This window comes from Megalops cyprinoides, chromosome 1 (genome assembly GCF_013368585.1).
Source record: "Megalops cyprinoides isolate fMegCyp1 chromosome 1, fMegCyp1.pri, whole genome shotgun sequence".
Taxonomy (NCBI): Eukaryota; Metazoa; Chordata; class Actinopteri; order Elopiformes; family Megalopidae; genus Megalops; species Megalops cyprinoides.
This window is the reverse complement of record NC_050583.1, coordinates 11,385,042-11,405,749: the sequence shown is the minus strand read 5'-3', so window position 1 is coordinate 11,405,749 and position 20,708 is coordinate 11,385,042. Positions and strand designations below refer to the sequence as shown.

At 45.6% G+C, this 20,708-nt stretch overlaps 1 protein-coding gene across 1 annotated transcript; it reads left to right on the top strand.

Moving 5' to 3' along the window:
- Positions 1–187: 187 nt before the first annotated feature.
- On the top strand, positions 188–20,341 carry cc2d1a (coiled-coil and C2 domain containing 1A). Its single transcript, XM_036535022.1, has 29 exons — positions 188–372; positions 1,498–1,591; positions 2,933–3,065; positions 3,310–3,416; positions 3,501–3,719; positions 4,837–5,143; positions 5,711–5,820; positions 6,175–6,247; positions 7,478–7,582; positions 7,992–8,119; positions 8,431–8,503; positions 9,089–9,219; positions 9,585–9,699; positions 10,055–10,227; positions 10,552–10,674; positions 11,253–11,311; positions 11,482–11,598; positions 12,751–12,824; positions 13,394–13,452; positions 13,575–13,626; positions 14,200–14,299; positions 14,744–14,834; positions 15,327–15,512; positions 15,853–15,908; positions 18,188–18,260; positions 18,940–19,066; positions 19,433–19,509; positions 20,025–20,072; positions 20,207–20,341. Exons 2-29 carry the CDS (start codon positions 1,535–1,537, stop codon positions 20,237–20,239), a joined length of 3,006 nt encoding a protein of 1,001 aa, XP_036390915.1. The 5' UTR covers positions 188–372; positions 1,498–1,534; the 3' UTR covers positions 20,240–20,341.
- The last annotated feature ends 367 nt before the right edge of the window (positions 20,342–20,708 follow it).

Below are 20,708 nucleotides of genomic sequence, written 5' to 3'. Positions count from 1 at the left end.
ATTAATACGACGCCGCCTTCCTCTCACAGAGGTGAATGAATCGGTCAGAGTCGGTTAGCTACTAACGAAAATATACCGTTTTGTCACGCCCACTGAGCTGAATGTGGTAACGCCCAAATCCAAGTTAGTTTTACGATAGTGATGGCAGGTAAACGTAAAGCATGAAATTCCTGTTGCTAATGGAGACGCAGGAGGAAGCAGGAAGTAAATTCCATAATATTTGCGAGATGGTCGACAGCTTTGCAGGTTGTTTAGCTTAGCTAATGATTTCATTATGGACTGCAGTTTACGATAATTCTGTGCACTTATTCAGAAACGTTACACGAGCGGGTCATCGCATATCGGACACAGAATTGGAAACGTGTGATCTGGGTAAGCAGCAGGTATTTCGTTAGACTAGCTGGCGAACTTATAAATGTTTTCAGCGCGCAGATAGATTAGTAGTTAGCTAGCTAGCTCATGAGTTAGACATCTATTTGGCAACTTTAGTCTGCTACATAACATTTGCTTAGCAGACACATTTATGCAGAGCGATTTATATAGTACAAGTTCTTATCTTTTTTTTTTTACAAATTCATAAATGTAGCTGCATAACTAATAAAACAATTGCCTTTAAGTACTCTTCCCAAGGGCGCTGCTGGTTTCTGTAACAGGTACAGTTTAGCCAGCTTTCCTTAAGTCTTAAGTAGCTAACTTAGAAACGGTGTTATTACCGTTCGCTAGCTAACGACAAATAATCTCTAGATAGCTATGTTGCTAGAAATGGCGTGACGTCAGTTTTGTAGGAGCAAGTTATAGTTAGCTGTTCCCCAACAACAGTCCTTTACAAGGTCTGACTTCTTGCTGCTCGAATATGTGCAAAAGGGATGTTTATAGCGAGGTAGCTAATAGTGTTACAGCTGTAGATCATTATTTAGGTACAGTGTTTATCGGTGCTTTTTATAGTGGTGGACATGTTGAACTGAAACGTGAAAATGAAGCAAGTAACAGGTAACATAATTCTCTGAACTTTTATTTACAATAATGTTGTTAGCTAGCTACCTAGCTGGTTAACTAGGCATGTATCATATTAATCGTATTATCTATGACCAGTGAGTAAACTTTCAAAACAGGTGTCTGCACAGGTAACGTTAAATCATGCCGGCACTACATAACAGGTTGTCATTTTAGACACCGAGATGGGATGTCAAACTACATTAACTGACGCGATAGTGTGTCCCTATCTCGATGATACATTTGAGGCTTTACTAAATGGCTAATTATATAAAGTGATACCATTTTCAAGACTGCCACTGTAGCTGTCTAGAGCTGACTATATGTAATGCTTGATCTGGCCGAAATACCCAGCTCTTACTCTAATAACTCCAGTAATAGCTCTTACTCTAAGAGGTGGACATTTTACTGTGGCAACAGTTAAGCGACTTACAAGGAAACCGTGCTATCTGCGTTGGCGTCTCTGTAATATTCGCTAAAGTGTTTGCTTGTTCTGTACTCCAGCCACACGACTGACCCGGGTGTTTTTGCTGAAGTCACCATGAGTCGTAGTCGGAACGCCCCCGCCCGGGGTCAGGGAGCCGCCAAGGCTAGACAGGTAGCCCATATGTTCAACATATGTCACCCTGTGTGTCTGTCTCTCTGATGGTTCCTCCCTCTTCCACTGCCACTTGGAAAATGTCTGTCAAGCTCTGTTTCGTTCAGTGCCTGTGTGTGTTATTCTTTCAGGGCAGTTTTCTCATACCCCTATCTCTTCTCAGACTGTCCGACCTACCTGTTTCCCCTGTCTACCCGTGTCTCTTTCATTGTCTGTGTCTCTACCACAGCCTTACTCTCTCAGCCCGTGAATCCCACACCAACACTTTTATCTCTTGTTATCTGTTTGTTTTTTGTTCTTTTTTTCATCTTTTGTAGAAAATGTGTGTAGTGGGGTTTCAGCTAGAGCTGTCAGGGTAAAGCATGTTGTTTGGACAGCAGCAGAGAGGTTTTCCCGTCGGATACTTGACACTAGAATCTTCGACACCAAAGCAGTGGCTGTTATGGGTGTACAACAAGCACCACAAATAAATGGGTGCGGTGCTTAACTGAGTAGCATCTGTTGCTCTGATAGATTACAGTATTACTTGCATGTCCCTGAAGCACTGCAAACATTGAAAGGGGTTGGTGGTGGTGATGGGGGGCGTTCAGTCTGACAGGTGCAGCTAACAAATTTAATTAAGACTTAGGTTTTTTTTTTTATTCTTGCACACTGCTTTTCATTCATTTTAGTGACTGCCAAACTCCTGATGATGAAGTATAAAATGAATGTAATACTTGCTTAAATCTGGCATCATATGTTGGGGATTGAATGCCCCCTGTAGTTGTGAGCCTGGAGCCATATGAACGCTCAGCATGTCCCCCAGTCTGGAACGTTCCCACTGTGTCCCACTGCCGCTCTTGTCATGGCAAGTTAAATTTGTATAGCCCAAAGGCACAACACAACAGGCATGGGCCAATCCATTATGCCGTCGAGCACCCCCCACAGTGTGTCTATGGTTGCAATGCTAAAAGGAGCTCTGTCACTCCCTCCTCCTCAATTATTTCCTGTTGTTTTTCTTTTCACCTTGTTCCTTGAGCAACCTGTATGTAGCCCTTTTGGGATGGAAAGGATTGAAATTGGACTAATCGATGAACATAAATGTTTAATTGCCTACTATTGTGCCAACAAAGCTAGTGTAAACCTCAAACCACGTGTACAAGGACAGTGGAATAGGATTGCAAAAAACACAGAAGTTTAAGTGCCTGATGATGCTCAAGGTATTGGTTGTGATGGAAAAAAAAATTAGAGGTTCTGCTTCGCTGGACTGTCATCTCCATCCATCTGGTGACTCTACACACGGTTTAGTGTAAGTGAACCAGCAGTGCTGTGCTCTCACCTCTCTCCCTGCGTTACAACTAGATGGGGCTGCTGTTGGATCTGGCCCCAGATGGTGGCGGCGACCTTGAGGGAAATGATGGCGACTTGGAGGCGGAGCTTCTCTCCCTGATTGGCGACGGGGGACCGCCACAGGGCAAAAAACAAGGTGGCGGAGGTGAGAGGCTTCAAGTGCTATTGAGACTGATAACCAATATCAAGCAGCTTTATACTTGATATAATTTTACAATGTTTATTTTTAAATGTAGATAAACAATATTTTTATCAGTGTCCTTTTATAACATATTTCAGAACTCTTTTAAATAATGCCATGTCTTCCTTGCGCCTCTTTTTCATATCTTCGACGTTGGTGCTGTTGCGTGACTCCCTCTGTTACTGTGCGACTCCTTCCCTCATTTCAGCTCCAGTGCCAATGGCAGATATTGAGCGCATGGCTGCCCTCTGCATGAAGGACCTAGATGAGGATGAGGAAGGAGATGAGGATCTTGAGAGCGACGCGGACCTCTTGGTAATCCCAGGCATCCGCACACATCTCCAACCCTTTTCACCCTCACCGCCAGAGCGGCGAGGCTAACGCATGGTGATATTGTAGGCGGAGCTAAACGAGGTTTTGGAGGATGACGAGGAGGAGAAGGCCGTCACCCCTCCCCAATCAAACGCGGCGCCCCGGTCCGCCGCCCAGTCTCCTGCTGTCTCGGGTGGGCTGGAGTCCCGTCTCATTGAGCGCATTGACATGTACCAGACAGCCATCAGCAACGCCAAGGCAGCGGGGGAGACCAGTAAAGCGCGCAGATATGACCGAGGACTGAAGGTGAGGGGGAAGAGGATATGTGGCCTTTGCAGTCATGAACAAGTTACCCATTTTCTACAGCAGTTGAATGCCGTTGTTCTTTACATTACATTACATACATTTAGCAGACGCTGTTACCCAGAGCGACTTCTAACACAATAGAACATGAGCGTATCCATTCAAGTTAATGGAGCAACAGTGTCAGACCAGGCTAACAACACTCCCAGACCACTGAGTGTGAGCATAACACTATTCAAACCCTGCCACAAGTTATCTTGTGCAATCTGACTAGGCAAATATACTACCATACATCAGTCACTAGAACACAGAATCCAAAATGCATAACAATACTACACGTAAAATAAACATCAAATACTAGAGGTAGCAGGTGTTAGGGAGTGAGGATTAGGGTGGAAACCGACAGTTAATTCTACCACTGAGGGACCAGTACAGACAGGGATCATGTCTGAGAGGAGCGACCCCACCAGGATGGGACAGTTAGTTGCTGCATGGTTGCAGAGTGTAGCAGTATTGATGGAATATTAATTGAATGACATGGAATTAATCATTGTTTTAGCCCTGTTTTCTGATAATTTTCTTTCACTGTGTTTGGATCTGTATGATGTTGTCATTTACATGCATGAAAACATATTTCGGGCAGTTAAGTTGCAGCTTAAGTAAATGGTCAATGGTTAATGGTCATTAAATAAATGGTCAACGAACAGCGGTGTGGTGAAGTGGTAAGCAGCAGGGTTTATAACCAACAGATTGCTGGTTCAGTTCCCCGCTGTTGTACCCTTGGGCAAGGTACTTATCCATATGCTTGACTCAGTATATCCAGCTGTGAAAATGGATAAAATTGCTCTGAGAAAAGTTGCTCTGGATAAGAGTGTCTGCTACATGACAGTAATGTTATGTAATGTAGTGGTAATCCAATTGCAGACATTTTAGAGGTGTTGTTGGATGTTAAAGGGTCTTTTTGTTGTAATTAATTTTGTCACATGTTATGAAGTGTATGTACCACGGTGTCCGCGTGTCTCTGATTGAAACAAGTTGAAGGCACGTTCACGTCAAGTCAGCAGATACTTCACATGATTTTCTCGTGGGACCCCTCTGTCTCTCTCGTTGCCTTGGCCAGACATTGCAGTCCATGCTGTCGTCAGTAAAGAAGGGAAAGCCAATCAACGAGGAGGAGATCCCACCTCCCGTCGCCACAGGCGGCAAGGCCTCACCAGCTTCTCAGCCAGAGCCAATCAGAGAGAGGGAACAGCCAGCTCCAGAGCCGGCTCCTGCACCGCCGACCAATGAGAAGCCCCTTCAGGATGCTCCACCAGTGTCATCTAAACCCAACCTCCTGGTACCTCCACAGAAGGCATCTGCCATCACCCCAGATACACCACTTATCTCTCCCCTCACCCCCAGCCATCCAGACCCACAACATTCAGGTACTGCACGTAGAATTCCTAGTCTGTGCCTATCTAGTTGTATGCTAAATTTTCAGTGCATAATATACCTTAAATCCCACATGCAAGGAAAGCACTGTATTATTCTTTTCTGACAGTGTGTACTCCAAAATATGTCATGTTTAGAGAATGCGCATAAGCACTGGCGAGCCAGTCAGCCAAAGGTCTTGATATAAAACACTTACTAGTACAAAAAGCACATGCCATAAAAACTTAAATGGGTGTGCAACATAATGTTTACTCAGTGATGTCTTATTGCCCAGTCTGAAATAAGCTCTGAAATTTTGGCAATACATGAGATACCGTGAAATGATGAAACCATGGTCCTTTGAATCAAAGATTACTATTAAAGTACCGGGATTAGATCTGTTTCGCTGTGACTGGACAAGTGCATGTGTTTCTTTGACCAGGCTTAGAACACCTTAGTACAGCAGATCTAAAGAGAAATGTTGTGACGTGTGTGTGTGTGTGTGTGTGTGTGTGTGTGTGTGTGTGTGTGTGTGTGTTTGCATGTGCGTGTGTGTGTATATGCGTGTCTGTGTATCACAGAAGCAAAGAGCCTGGTTCTGAGCAGGCAGAGGGAGTACAAACTGGCTGCCATCCAAGCCAAGCAGAGCGGGGATACAGAGCTGGCCAAGCGCCACTACCTGACAGCCAAGGTACCATCACCATGTCGCAGACAGCTCTGCACGCACAGATCTGGCCTCAGAACGGGGGGTTGCCGCCACGTGTTTTCCTACCACAGTGCAGGAGCAGCAATCTAGGTCACTGCTGTACATTCTGTTACCTCTGCTGGCAAGTGCCACTGTAGTGCTCTTTCTCTGGCTAGCGTTGGTGAAATGCTGCTCTGTCTCACTCTGAGTGTCCCTGTTTCACCCGCTGAAATGCAGTAAAATTGATGTCAGGCTAAGTCTCTCTCTCTCTCTCTCTCTCTCTCTCTCTCTCTCTCTCTCTCTCTCTCTCTCTCTCTCTCTCTCTCTCTCTCTTTCTCTGTTTCTCTCACTCTGTCTCAGAAATTAGACACAGTGGTGGAGGCATTGGACAAAGGGGAGTCAGTGGACACGAAGGCCCTTCCGCCCCCTCCTGGTCAGTATTGGTTATTGTCCCGCTGTGAACCGGCGCTGTCTCCCATTTTTGTCCTCACCTAAGGGAACAAAAATCACTACGCCGCTCGTTTTAATTTGAGTCGGCTTTCTTTTTACGGCTTTCGAACGGAGCGGATGTGCATTATGCAGTATTGTTGCCCGCTGGCCACGAGACGAAATATTGTAATATTGAATTTTACAAAATCAGAAAATGACGAAATGTTTCATGGCCCTGAGTGCATATTGCAAAATCTGATTATCTCATGACTTAGATTAAGACTGGCAAGAATGCATTATACATTTCCTTCCTTTAAAGATCATATCAATAGAATTGCTTTGCTCGTTCTGTCATTGTTCCTCTTCAGTGCTGTTTGCAATTTTTATAGCCTTCTTGCTGACAGCACCACTATGTGAAATCACTGTTAGTTGAGAAAGACGACAGAATGGTTAGCGGCTCCCATTAGACCAAGACAGAAAAAGAAAATCAAGTCTTTTTCTTTACCAGGCACTCCAATTTAGATAAGATTTTTAATCTTATGAATTTGTGCTGCCACCACTCATTTCATTCGATATATGAATAAAGGAAAGAAAAAGACTTTTAAGTCATGTCATATTTTGTTTTCCTATCTGCATTATCTCTTAAGGAATATCATTTTGTGGCAATTTCATATTTTCTAAAACATATATCGTGAGCCCAGTGTATTATCTCATGCCTATCGACAGCATGTGTGAAGTCCAGTACAAGAAACTGTATTTTGTGGAGGTATTACTTCTCTTTCCCCAGGCCATATCAAAAGGTGTGACTGAAAATGACTGATCACATTAAGATAAATTCCTCAGATTTATAGCTCTGTTATAATACTATAATTTCGTGTTATTCCTGACAGCTGTCAGTGGAAGGACATGGTGACACATTTGCTGTGAAGTACCATTCTTGCCAAGCTTGCTTTGACTCCAGCCGCTCTGTCAGTCCTTGGCTGTCTCAACATCGGCAGCAGTTTATGGAGACTGACACGATAAAGAGTTGAGAAATTTTCAAACAAAGGGCTGAGTCCCTTTGATGTTGCTGAAGCTCCCATCTCATAGGAATTGGTCTAAGGGAATTCTCAGACGATACTGAGCTAATGAGCAGATTAATGAGCCAGATAGGCGGCGTAGTCATCAGCCCTCTTTCTCGCCTCCTCTCTGATGTTCTGGTTTCATCCTGACTCTGATTCTGCCATTTTTTTAGGAGATGCAGTGGTTGAAAGCCCAGCTCCTCCTCCCCAGTCCTCCTCCCAGCCCCCCACCGCAGCCGCCGCTCCTGCTCCTGCAGTGCCCCCTGTGGCCGATGCCGGTATTACAAGACATTTCTGTTCCCATGTGAATGCACATGGCATTCGTGTGTAATGCTTTGTCACTGTGAGCTTATAGATGACATCCGTATGTTCTAGCTACATACACAGGAGTGGTAAAGGCTCCCAGTTTATAGCAGTTCCAAGTCTCAGTGACTCAGACTGAGACTTGAATTGGGAGTGTTATTTCCATCTCTGTATATACTTGTGCGTGCCAATGTTTACATGTACGTGTTCCACTTATGTGAGTGTTTGTGGATGTGCGCATTTACACATCTGTGCATATGCTTACCTATGTTTACCTGTGTGAGTGTGTGTGCGTATGTATGTACAGATGGGTGGATTTGTGCATGTGTGTGTGTGCGCGTGCGTACGTGTGTGTCAGTGCTGAGGCGTCTCCTCGTCCCGCAGCTCTCCCGGCCCCTCGCAACGTGGCAGAGGCCCTGCAGCAACGCATGGAGAAGTACAAGCAGGCTGCGGAGGGGGCCAAGAGCAAAGGGGACGACCGCAAGGCCCGCATGCACCAGCGCATCGTCAAGGTAACGCAGACCGGAAGTCGCAGGACCCGCGCCGCTGCCTGCAGGCCTGACGGAGATGGACGGCAGTGATGGTGTTTACACTGACAAATGAGCTCTGCGGGAGGCCCGCAGTACGGTTTTCAATACGTTTCCCGTCGGTTTCCTCCCTGGCAGATCACTGTACGTCAGAGCACGAAGGGTTAACTGTAGAACGAGCCGTGATCAGTGATAGCAGCGGTGATTACGACGCTAATTGTGTAATTATTTTTTCCACTGCTACTCTCATTGAGCCTGTGTCTGTCTGATGACATCTGTCTCCGTCTCTAACGCAGCAATACCAAGATGCCATCAGAGCACATAAAGCTGGTCGTCCAGTCAACCTGTCTGACCTGCCTGTCCCTCCTGGTAACTGTCTTTCTGTCTGTCTGTCCATCCATCTTGCCTACCCCTCCTGGTAACTGTCAGTCTGTCAGGCAGTCTGTGCATTTGAAAGTCTTTGAAAATATTATCTTGGCAGAATAAGAGCTTTGAAAAAGTGACCAAATCAAAAAACGTTTTTAAGATCTATCAGTAGCTTCCCAAAATAGTTCATAGTTCAAAATGTTTTGTAGTGATAAAAATACCCTAATTTGTCTTGCTAACTCACTATCTTCATGTTATTTACAATCAAGTCTAGCACTGTCAGTGTGCTAACATTTACATTAATCCCACTGCCGAGACTCACTGGTTACTATTATTCACTGCTAAAAGCTCCTCCATGTATGATCTCATGGATACAAAATATTTTTAGAGCAGTGTGTCCCAAAATATTTGCACCAGAAACCCATCTTCAAAATAGCCCACTTTCCCAGAAAGCAATACAAATAATCTGTGACAATCTTACCTTTATCCTTAGAATGTCATTGAAAAGTCAAAGAAAATCTAAGTCTGACGTGAGTGGGAAGCAGGTCTCCCTGTCTGCAGTACCTCATGTGTGTGGTCTGTCCTCAGGGTGCCCACCCCTTCAGGGCTCAGAGGGTGGGGAACAGAACTTCATGGGTGTTCTGGAGACGGCTATGAAACTGGCCAATCAGGACGCAGATGCTGAGGACGATGATGGACCAGGGGAGGAAGTGGCAAAGGTGGGGAGGAGTCGCTTGTAGGTGTATTTTAAGGTGATGAAGAAGGTGAAATGCTTGTGGAACATGAGGAAGATTTTGGGGGGTAGGTGAAAAGAAGTATAAGTTGAGAGGCAGGAAGGATATCAAGTGTCCAGGCGGCTGAGGCAGTCCGACACGACTGTCTGAAACTCTGTCTTAACCTTCACACCGCCCTAGATAAAAGTGTATTACAGACACAACATTCTCTGCCAGAACAACACAGGCTGAAGCGGCAGGTGTATGAACGTCTCAACAACTTGATGAAAAGGAAATCCATTTTTCTGGAGACGTATCTGTCATGGGCTCAAGTTTCCACTCATGTGATTTCTTTACCGTTCCCGCTGAAGCCGGCAGCAAAGCCCGCTGCCCCGCGCGCGAAGGCAGCGGCCCCTCCCCCACCCGGCACTGCCTCCCAGGGGACGAATCCAGCCCCCAGTAAAGGCGCTAAACTGGGACCGAAAGGTGAGCGCGTGAGAACGGGTGTGTTGTGTCGTACACGATGTATCGCTCGCGCAGTATGTTTGTGCGAGTGTGTATACCTTTGATAATGTATCCGTCTATGCAGGACTTCATCTGAAAAATGAATGATGGTGCGATATTGTGTGTTCTGTGTCTCAACTGACTGTGTTTGGTGCCACCATGGGATTTACACATGGTTACGACCGGTAACGTTTCGGTCTTAGTGCTAGTTAGTCTGCCTCACAGTTTGTTGACCAGTCTTCTGATCATTGTACTGTATTCCTAGTGTGCATCAGCGTTAGTGGCTCAGTGCGTAGCCGGCCTGTGTGACCCTGTGATGTCACATCCTGTCGCCCAGCCCAGCAGCAGCTGGACTTCCTGCTGATGCGCAGGCAGCAGTTTGTGCGCGCGGCTCTGCGCTCCAAGCAGATGAAGGACATGCAAGGGGCCGCTCTGCATCTGCGCAACGCCAAGGGCCTCGATCAGATGATCACCGCCGCCAAGGGGGGGCTGCCCGTCGACATCACCAAGGTAACGGAGAGCCGACAGCTCTTTTCATCTTCTTCCTTACCCCCCCCCCCACTTCCCCGGTATGATATATCATCAAGGCCGCAGGAGGTCTCAGAGAGCCAGATGGAGGGAAATATGGAGAGAGTAATTAAAACCCCTGAGGGTTTGGTACTTTCTTAAATTATCATGTCATTTCACACTGTGTTGTCTTTTCCCTGCTTCTCAAGTTCTGTCATTTTTTTTTCCCCTCTGCCTATGCTGTGATCCCCTTCTCGTCCGATTTCTCTACCTCCTGTACTCCCCTGCTTCTAACCCTCCGAACCCTGCCCCCTCTGGTGTCCCCAGGTGCCCAGCGCTCCAGTCACTGAGGAGGACTACTCGCTGGCCCAGACCCGCAGCTCCCCGCTCTCCCCCCGCACCTCCGAGCAGTACACCCAGCTCATGGATCACCTGCGTCAGCAGCACGAGGTCACCCCACACAGAGCCACTCCGCTCCCACACCAAACTGCGTTCACCCCTATTCATACAGAGTCATTCCACAGTCAAGCCACACCGCACTCGCTCGCACCTGTTCACACGGTCACTCCACTCCCTCACCACGCTTTATTCATACCTGTACAGAGTCATCCCACTCCTACACCACACTATTCCCCTTTCACACCACACTGTATTCACCCCTATTCATACAGAGTCATTCCACAGTCAAGCCACACCGCACTCACACCTGCTCACACGGTCACTCCACTCCCTCACCACGCTTTATTCATACCTGTACAGAGTCATCCCGTGAGTTAACTCTGCTCCAACACCACACTGCATTCCACAGTCACACCACACTGTATTCACACCTGTTGGCACTGAGTGAAAATAAAACTGTTAAGTTTAACTTTAGTCACGGTCATATTGCGCTAGTTTACATCACATTGATGACATGGTCACACGCACCCACTGTACGTACACTGCATCTACTGTACACTGTTTACAGCCTGTGTGCTGTGCGTTCCCTCTGAAGCTGTTTTTCTGACCTCGCTGGTTTCCCTCCACAGAAGTGCCTGGGATACTCCCAGCAGTTCACTCACATGGGCAATGTCGCTGAGACCGCCAGGTGAGGAGCCAGCATCCATGTAATCCGACACCAAAGAGTAAAAGACCAGGTCTGACAAGGCAACGGTAGCGGGTTATGGGTCTGTGGGGGATGTTGAGAGGAAAGCTGTGAATGGAAGCACATTCTGAACAAGAGGGGGGGGCGCCACCGGCTCTTGTCCTGTGCTGCAGGTTCGAAAAGCTGGCAGAGGAGTGCATGCAGAACATCGAGATGCTGAAAAAGGCCCACGCCAAGGGCCGCCCCGTTCCCAGGTTCCACACGGAGGAGCGGACCTTCAACGGCGTCAAGTCAGTCACTGCCTGAGACGGGCGAATCGCATCGTGCTTATCTGGGGTGACTTGCATAGGCTTGTCACCCATTTATATAGTTGGGTATGCTGTAGGTATAGCAACAGTGCACCACCTAGCATTCAGGCCTTCTGCATTGTGGTCATTGCTGCAGTTCTGTAATCTCTATCCCACATACAATAATAATACAGTGTAATCCGTTTTACACATACAGTACCGGTCAAACGATTTGACATGCCTGCTCACGGAAGGGTTTTTCTTAATTTTTAGCTATTTCCACATTTTAGAATAATAATAAAGGCATCAAAACTGACAACATAAATGGAATTATGCAGTGACCAAAAATTGTTTAAAAAATCTAAACGTACTTATATTTCAGATTCTTCAAAGAAGCCAAAATTTAAAAAAAAAAAAATAAACATTTTTTGGAAAGAAATTCATAGATGGGCATCTACTCTATATTTGTCGTAGAAACAAATTGCAAGCATTTAAGCATAAGTATTCAGATCAAAATGCCTTCGAATGCATGTTTCCCCACTATCTTAATTAGGCGTGTCCATACTTTTGACTGGTACTGGATGTCCACACACACATTGTTGTGCTTACTCCAAGCCTATGTTTTTCCTTATGGTACCACAACACTCATAGAGTGCTGTGTAGTTTGGATCTTTGTGAGCTGGTATATGAGGTGGAAATGTATGCTCCATTGCAGAGACAGGAAGCTGAGCTGGATGTTTGTGTGTGAGGGACTGATTCCCCAGGACACTGTCTCACTGACTGATGCACCGAGACACTGACCCCAGCCTCTTCATCAGTCTTGTATTGATCAGTTCATTTACCAATCCATACTTTCTGACAGATTGATTACTTGAGAAGCAGTATCAGTGTGGCGAGTGTGTGCATGTACACACACTCTCACATACTCATACACACACACACACACACACACTCTGACATTGTCTCATACATCGACAGATGGATGTTGCTAGAAAGGCCTATTAGTCATTGACAGGGTGACAGGACATCAGGAGCGCTGCTTCAATGACAGACATGTCAAACTCAACAGGGTAAATAAGAGAAATGGCATTCCTCTCTCACCCTCTCCCTCCCTCTTTCTCTCTCCTCCTGCCTTTCTCTCATCGCTTTGTGCAGGATCTTCCCAAACCTGACTGCCAATGACTTGGTGCTGACCGTAGTAAAGGGCATAAACCTGCCTGCACCCCCAGGTACGTGCGTGTGTCTTGTCCCTATCATTCTGCTTATCTGGTCATGTCTCACAAAGTAGTCATGACACCATTTTTATGGCTTTAGCGACATCAATCATAAAAGGTGCCGAATGTCTACAGCTCGCCTTATTTTACTCGATGCTCTGAAACTGAAAGCCTTTGAGTGCTTCGAACAGCTGTCCAAAACCCTCCCTGCCAAAAAAATTTTAATAATTCAGGGCCTTTGTCCTTTATTAGAAACTGCATGAATCTCTATATGTTTCCTGTGACTTAATCTAAACATCCACAAATTACATATATTAAATTGTCATCAGACCAAACTTTACTTACTGTAGTATGTGTAACTGTAATATGTGAATTGTCGCAGACCACCTCACACAGTGCCTTACAAAGAAAACACAAATTGCAACACGCAACTTGAAATGGGCGGGAATATTACAGACAGGATACTGTGATGACAGAGAAGAGCTTACTGTTATGTATTGTAAGGTGCTGCATATGAGATTGCCCCATTAAAAGTCAGAGTAACCCTCTAACATCTGTCAGTCACTCTCTTTCTGTCTGTTCAGGAGGCTCTCCCAATGATTTGGATGCCAGCATTCGCTTTGAGTTTCCGTTCCCCAGCTCGGTAAGAGAAACATTTTTCTGCTTGTGCCGTGTCTCTGTGACGCACCACGGGACGGATGTGAGCGGTACTGTGCGTTTGAAGACCCCCTTTCATTCAAGTCTTTTTTTTTTGCCCTCCTCCAGGAAGAAGCCCAGAGAGATAAGACTAGCACTGTGAAGAACACCAACTGTCCAGGTACACGCTCACTGACTCGCTGTGAAAAATATCAACTGTCCAGGTACACGCTCACTGACTCAATGTGAAAAATATCAACTGTCCAGGTACACGCTCACTGACTCGCTGTGAAAAATATCAACTGTCCAGGTACACGCTCACTGACTCGCTGTGAAAAATATCAACTGTCCAGGTACACGCTCACTGACTCGCTGTGAAAAATATCAACTGTCCAGGTACACGCTCACTGACTCACTGTGAAAAACGCCAGCAGGGCAGCTACATATTCACTCGCTCGCTGTGGAAAAACACAGCCTGTCCATGTTCGCATTCGCTGACTCACTGTGCAAAAGGCCGCCTGTCCAGGTTGAATTTCACTGACTCGGCCACATTTCACCGGCGCGCTGAAACGTTCCACCTTCACACTGGAATGTGAAACTGACACAGTGACACAATGATAGAGGTGTTGCCCTCACGTTTTTTTTTTTGGCGTTTGACTTTCTCGACGCTCCTCTCTCATCTCTCGTCTTCCTTTATCACTCTTTTCTTCCTTTCCCTCCATCTCCATTTTTTTTCTCCCTCTCCCTCTCTCAGAGTTTCAGGAGAAATTCAAACTCAACATCAACCGAGGTCACAGGGCATTCAAGAGGGTTGTTCAGTCCAAGGGCATCAAGTTTGAGATCATTCATAAGGGGTGAGAGTCACTCTGCTGCTTTCAGATTCAAGTCAGTGTTTATCTCTCCCTCTTTTCTCACGGGAAAGCTGTTAATGGCCTGTCATGCCTCCGCTGGTGACTCGCCTTCTTCTTGGACTTGCATGTATGTGTGTACATAGTACCAGTCAAAGGTTTGGACACACCTACTCATTGAAGGGCTTATCTTTAGTTTTACTACTTTCCACATTTTAAAATAATAATAATAATAAATAATAATAAAGGCATCAGAACTATGAAGTAACACAAATGGAATCATGCCGTGACCAAAAAGCCTTAAACAAATCAAAACTTACGAAAGAAATCTTGCATATTAGATTCTTCAAAGTAGCCAAAAAATTTTTTTACTTAATTTTTTTGGAAAGAAATTCATACATGGGTATGATCATAGATTGTGTGTGTCACTGATTATCTGTTTCTCTGCAGTGGGTTGTTCAAGACGGACAAGGTGGTAGGAACCGCCCAGCTCAAGCTGGACTCTCTGGAGACGCAGTGCGAGATCAGACAGCTTGTAGAGGTGAGAGACACCATTACAGCCTGACGCATGAAGTACCATCACTACAAGTAGGTCCTTTTCCTGTCGTTGGTGTGCCTGGTCCTGGGTGTGTGTGATTAATGGGCCTTGGGCAGTAACTTCCAAGGTCTACGGTTTTATAGTAAAATAACTCTGTATAATTAACATTGTGCTTTGCATTTCTTTTTTTTCCATCAGGTTCACATGATGTTCACATGACTCATTTAATAGTAGTATCAGATCAAAATCAACACTTTCATTAATTACCAGCTGTGATTTCATCAGACTGACATTTTGTTTATCTAGACAAATTTGTAGACCAACAGAGCAGTATCAAAACATCTATGAATATTAAAACATTTCTGTTCACCAGCTGACATTGTAATTATTGCGATACTTATCTTAGTAAGTATAATGAGAATAATACAGGCACTCCTGCTTGTGCGTGTGTGTGTGTTTGTGTGTGTTCGTGTGTTCACTCATGCTCTGCTGCAGGTTCTAGATGGGCGGAAGCCCACAGGGGGCCACCTGGAGGTACGGGTGAAGATTCGGGAGCCTCTGGGTGGGCCACAGCTCCAAACCATAACGGAGAAGTGGTTGGTCATTGACCCCATCCCTGCGTCCCCGCCGAAAGAGAAGATGGGGAGAAGAGGGGACCCAGGGCCTCCCCCCAGAAAAGATGTACGTGACAGATTTTGGGGTTTTACATGAGGCCTTTGTGTGAACTGTAGGGTCATTTACCAGTAGAGACAATTTGAGAAAAGTACACCTTTTGTCTTTATATAGAGCTACTTTAATTGAGCGTTTTCTGACTGGATTTACAATGACATTAGTATTTTTATTGCAGACCAATAAATCAATATTTGCGGCGGTTTCTTAATATCATGATTTCTTTGTTTTTAGATTTTTTTTTTTAGTTTGTTGCTTGTTTCCATGATTGTCATCTGATCAGCTGAAACGATAATATCTGATTTTGCCTCTGTCTTCTTAACTGAATGGCACTTCTTCTGGGGTCTTTCAGGTTGCTGTTCCTAAATCCAAACCTCACAGTGACCATGGGAGAAATGTGAACACCGGGTGAGTCACTGGGTCTGGGCACCTCCCTGCACACCTCTTCCTGTGTCTGCATCCTTAGCTGGAAAGAAACAATGTGTTGATATAAAGCTCCAAATAACCACAGTATGGTCAGAAGGTTTGAAATTGTTCACTCTGTTTGTTCACAAAGAGCTACTGTTCTTGCACGCGTGTGTGGTATTTCTTTTTGAGTCAGTGCAGGGATGGAAGTACCAGCTTTTGTACTTCTGCAAGCTTGACCTGTTCTGAGGAGGTGTGTTTGATATTTTTATTTTTTTTTGCTTTACCTGTTTGACCTGAAACAAGATTCACTCATCACCACGTCACAGTAAGAGCCACAGAGAACTATGTATCTGTAGTCCTGTTGCCACCTGTATGTCTTTCTTTTTTCTTAGTCTTTCCCTGTTTTCTTTTCTCTCCTTTTTTCCCCCCACTTCTGCATCTCTGCCTCTACCTCTACCTCTACCTCTACCTCTGTCTTTCTTTTTCTCTCTGCCTCCTCACTCTTTCCGGCCTTTTTCTGTATGTAGAGCTGTGATCTCATTTTGATTATGCTAAAGAAGGAAGCAAGGAGAGTCACTAAGATGAAATCTGGCTCAGCGATTATGCATGGAATGATGTTTCGAGATGCAGATCCAGAAAAGCAAAAGGCCTGACAGAGAGAGAACAGGGAAGGAGAATAAGAGAGAGCGTTGTGGTTCCCGCTGTGCGCCAGCACTTTGTCTCCTGCCTTTGGCTCTGTTTTTGCTCCTGGGCCGTACAGAACCCGCCCGAGCCAAGCCCAACCGACCAGAACCCCCTTCCTCCCAACACCACCTGCCGCAGTGCAGCTAGGCCCAAACCGACCCGCACTGACCCATAGAGACTGCGACCTAGAGAAGGAGAGGAGCACGTATTCAGAGAGCAGCGGGAAAACAGGCATGAACAGACGATCACAGAGGCTAAACCTCACTTAGGCACTGTGAGAATGGGAGCGGGAGACACTCTCATGCCTGCGCCCCATTCAGCAGCTAAACCGCCTCTGCCCAGGTGCTCAGTCATCATCACTAATTTGCATTCTCGAGAGCTCAGGGAGAGAAAAGCGATCCGAGCCCAATTTCAATTAATTAGTGACTTGATTTTTGGAGCAGATGTCTGTTCGAGGGTACACAAGAACCTCAGAGAAATGTGAATGTTAGTGGAGGGAACTGAATAAATGCTTTTTGTATTTTAACCACTTTTGCTACATTCATTTCCAATACATAATTATAACAGTATCAGAGGATAACAATGGCCTTGTGATTGGTCACAGAGGAAAACTTCAGCAAGTGTTATTTTTTTGTTTGTTTTTGTAGTCACGGACTGTGCAAATTATATTACGCTGTATTAAAAAAATATATGGACACTGGGGATGAATTTCTGTGATTACGGCTCAACTAGTTTTTAAGATGCTGTAAACCCACTGTATAGATTAAGTGTTAAGGGGTGCTTTATAAACGCTCGACCATGGCATGATATTCAAAATGGGGAGCTATGAAGCAGCAAGGGCAGTCGCAGCCAAGCCGCCATATTACTGGTGTGAGACTGAGGACTTCATCCAGAATCTTTTGGCTCGTTACCTTGATGATGGAGCTTGGCACCCCAGATTCGTTGATGAGGAGCGAGTGGCAGCCTTGTTGAGGTGGCAGATCCGTGTGAGGTGGACATGACCGATGGGATCGGAACCAGAGAGTGACAGCAGGCACCGAGAGACACGCTTCAACAGAGTTAGTCACTGTACTCAACCGGCCAAGAGAGATACGGATCCACTGAATTTGACTGGAATGTTGTAGCTTCAGTCTTTGAGCCACGAAGTTGGGGCTGGTGCATCACCTGCTGCTGCACCTTGCTGGATGTCTAATCATAGAAGATCTTTTTTAAGTATCTCATAACCAGCTATGAATTTCTAACTGTCATTTTGATTTTAAATTATTTGATGTGTCTGCTTAAATTGTTTGTTTCTTCACTTCATATGCTGGTAGTTGTGTCTGCTTTTGGAAAACTTGTATGCCTTGTGGAAGGAGCTGTCAGATGGATGAAGAGGTTCACAGAGTGTATGGGGAGATTGCAGAATGTGTCTGTTCAGTTTTCTAGCTGGGTGCCGTGTAATGTTGAATCACTTTTCTTGTCAGCAAAGCTGCTTGTGAGATGAGAGAGACAGAGGGGAGACAGACAGACAGGCCACAGTCAGATCGTGTGGCTTGTGATCCTGACAGTGAGTAAGTGAAACTGATCACACATGTGATTGTGCTCCTTTCTTACAGCCGTTCGCCTCCACAGTACAAGCTTCACAGCTTCAAGCTGCTACAGCACGACAGGGAGAGGATAGAGTTGAAGGTCTGTTTCTCGGTGTCTGTGTGTGTATCTGTGCGTATCTGTGTGTGTGTGTGTGTGTGTGTGTGTGTGTGTGTGTGAATGTGAATGTTTATGTATGTGTATGTATGTGTGTGTGTGTGTGTGTGTGTGTCTGTCCGTCTGTCCATCTGTATCTGTGTCTCTGTGCTTCTGTGTGTGTGTGTGTGTGTGTGTGTGTGTGTGTGTGTGTGTGTGTGTGTGTGTGTGTGTGTGTGTATACACCTTGCACACTTAGTTGGCCCACCAGTTGAGATGTCTAGTATTACAGGGACAAAATGAGACGACTTGCCCACATAAGCAGTAAAATCCTGCTAAATCGCCTGTAAAAGGATGTCATCACCATCAAAGAGGCATTTTGTATTCAGATTAAGAGCTCACTGTATTTTTTGTGTGTCGGGATCCTATTTGACTCAGAGTGAATCACAGTATCACAGACAAATAGAAAGTGTTTGTGTGTGTGCGTGGGTGTGCATGTGTGTGTGTGCATGCGTGCCTCTGTCTTTTGTATCTCTTTCTGTTAGTCTCTCTCTGCCTGCTCTGTGTGTGTGTGTCTGTCTGTCTGTCTCTGTGTATGTGTGCATGCATGCATTCGTGCATATCTCTATACAGAGTGCATGTGTGCGTGCGTGTCACTCAGATGCATGACCCCACTATCCCTCAGATCACCGAGTACAAGCGGAACAGGAGGGAGCCTCCACCAGACCTGCTGCAGCAGCACAGGGAGATCAGTCACAGGATGCAGTGGCAGGCAGCCTACCTGGAGAGAGCCTCACCCAGCCTGCTCACAGGTACAGCTCACACCTGCGCCTGAATGGCCACCATACGCCCCAACCTCCTCACATGCACCCCCAACCACCACTCTCTCGCAGAGCCTGATCACAGGTACACCATACACCTGCACCTTTACCTCTCCGCACGCACTCCCAACAACCATTCATATCCCTCTCAGTCTACCTGAAGCCACACTCCTACACCTCAACTGCCACTGTTCCACCCCAACTTAAAGCCCTTTAAAAATGTTCTAAACTAAAAACAGTTTCCCCCTGAGTTTGAAAGAATGTCTGAGTTGATCTTTATTCTCTTTCTTTTTTTTCTTTTTTGCTTTCACTCTGTCCCTTCTCTCTTTCTCCTCTCTCTCTTTCTCTGTGTCTCAGAGTATGATAAAGTTCTGCAGCGGCTTGTCCAGGGCCTAAGTGAGGGTGTGAAGAAATATTCCGGCCAGGGCAACAGGGTGAGTTGAAGGAGAGAACAGCAGTTGCTTTGCTGACAGGGGTGCTGCACTGTCTGTGGTGACGTACTTACAGTCTGGGGAACAGGAGGTTGACATCTCTCAGCAGTCCAAAGAAATAAATTATTCAGAAGCTGGGCGATCCACATTGAGGAAAAAACCTTGCACAAGTCTTCATTGTATGGACTGGTTGATTTAGAAAATTTCAGTGATGGCCTTTATGTTATGCTAAAGTTATGTACAGGATATTGGCAGCTAGTCATGCCATTGGAGCAGGCAGAAATAATACAGACAGATCCCAAAGCCAATCAAATTTCAGCATTAAAAGGATACTGCCCAATTAGGCACTGAGGCGGGGAACAATAACCCATTATCACTCAAATTTTTAAGTTATGGACAAGGTTGTTGGAAGAGAATGGGAATGGTTTTCATAATAATTTTGTAGTTAGATCTTTTAAAGCAATTTCTTTAAATACTCAAACTAAAACTAAGGTTTGTCTGTATTGCTTCCTCTGTAGGAAGCTGCAAAGGATGCACTGGGGAGAATGAGGATGGTGGAAAGTGAGGTAAATGTTGTTAAAATATTGCTGTCTTGTAGTCATTGTTTCAGCACAGGATAGGTGTATTCTTACCATTTTAATGCACTGGTGAGAGTCCTGTGATGGTTACGTGTCCCTCTCTGGCCTTTTCTTCTGTTTAGCTGGAGAGTCTGAGGAGGAAGCGCGCAATCTGAGCTAAAGTTCAGTGAGAAGACAGAGGGCGACTGAGGCTCGGGCTGGCATGATACAAGGACGTGCTCATCATACAAGGACATGCGCGCGCGCGCGCACACACACACACATACACACGCACACACGCACACGTACTCTACAGAAATCAGACAAGCACTTCATGCAGACATCCAAGGCACGCCTTCCCCCACACTACGGATACTGCCACCATTACAGCACTGCCACCACTTAACCCCTCCACCTACACACTCACATTATAGTGAAGATAATTGAAGGTAAAAAAATGACTAAAAATACGTGCGGTATTCTTTATAGTTCATAAAAAAACTGTCAGTGCTGACAGCTGAAATTGAAACAACAGGCTAACCGATATGAAATCTGCTGAAAAATTCTAATAATAATGACCGTGGACAAAATATTTAGACTCCCCTTGCACAGCGGTTTGTGCCATATCACATTTTGCATCAACGT

Coding starts and splice junctions, on each gene's coding strand:
- cc2d1a (XM_036535022.1), top strand. CDS start 1,535: ATGAGTCGTAGTCGGAACGCCCCCGCCCGGGGTCAGGGAGCCGCCAAG. Junction 8,504..9,088: donor TGACCTGCCTGTCCCTCCTG/GTAACTGTCTTT, acceptor GTCTGTCCTCAG/GGTGCCCACCCCTTCAGGGC. Junction 9,700..10,054: donor CGCTAAACTGGGACCGAAAG/GTGAGCGCGTGA, acceptor CCTGTCGCCCAG/CCCAGCAGCAGCTGGACTTC.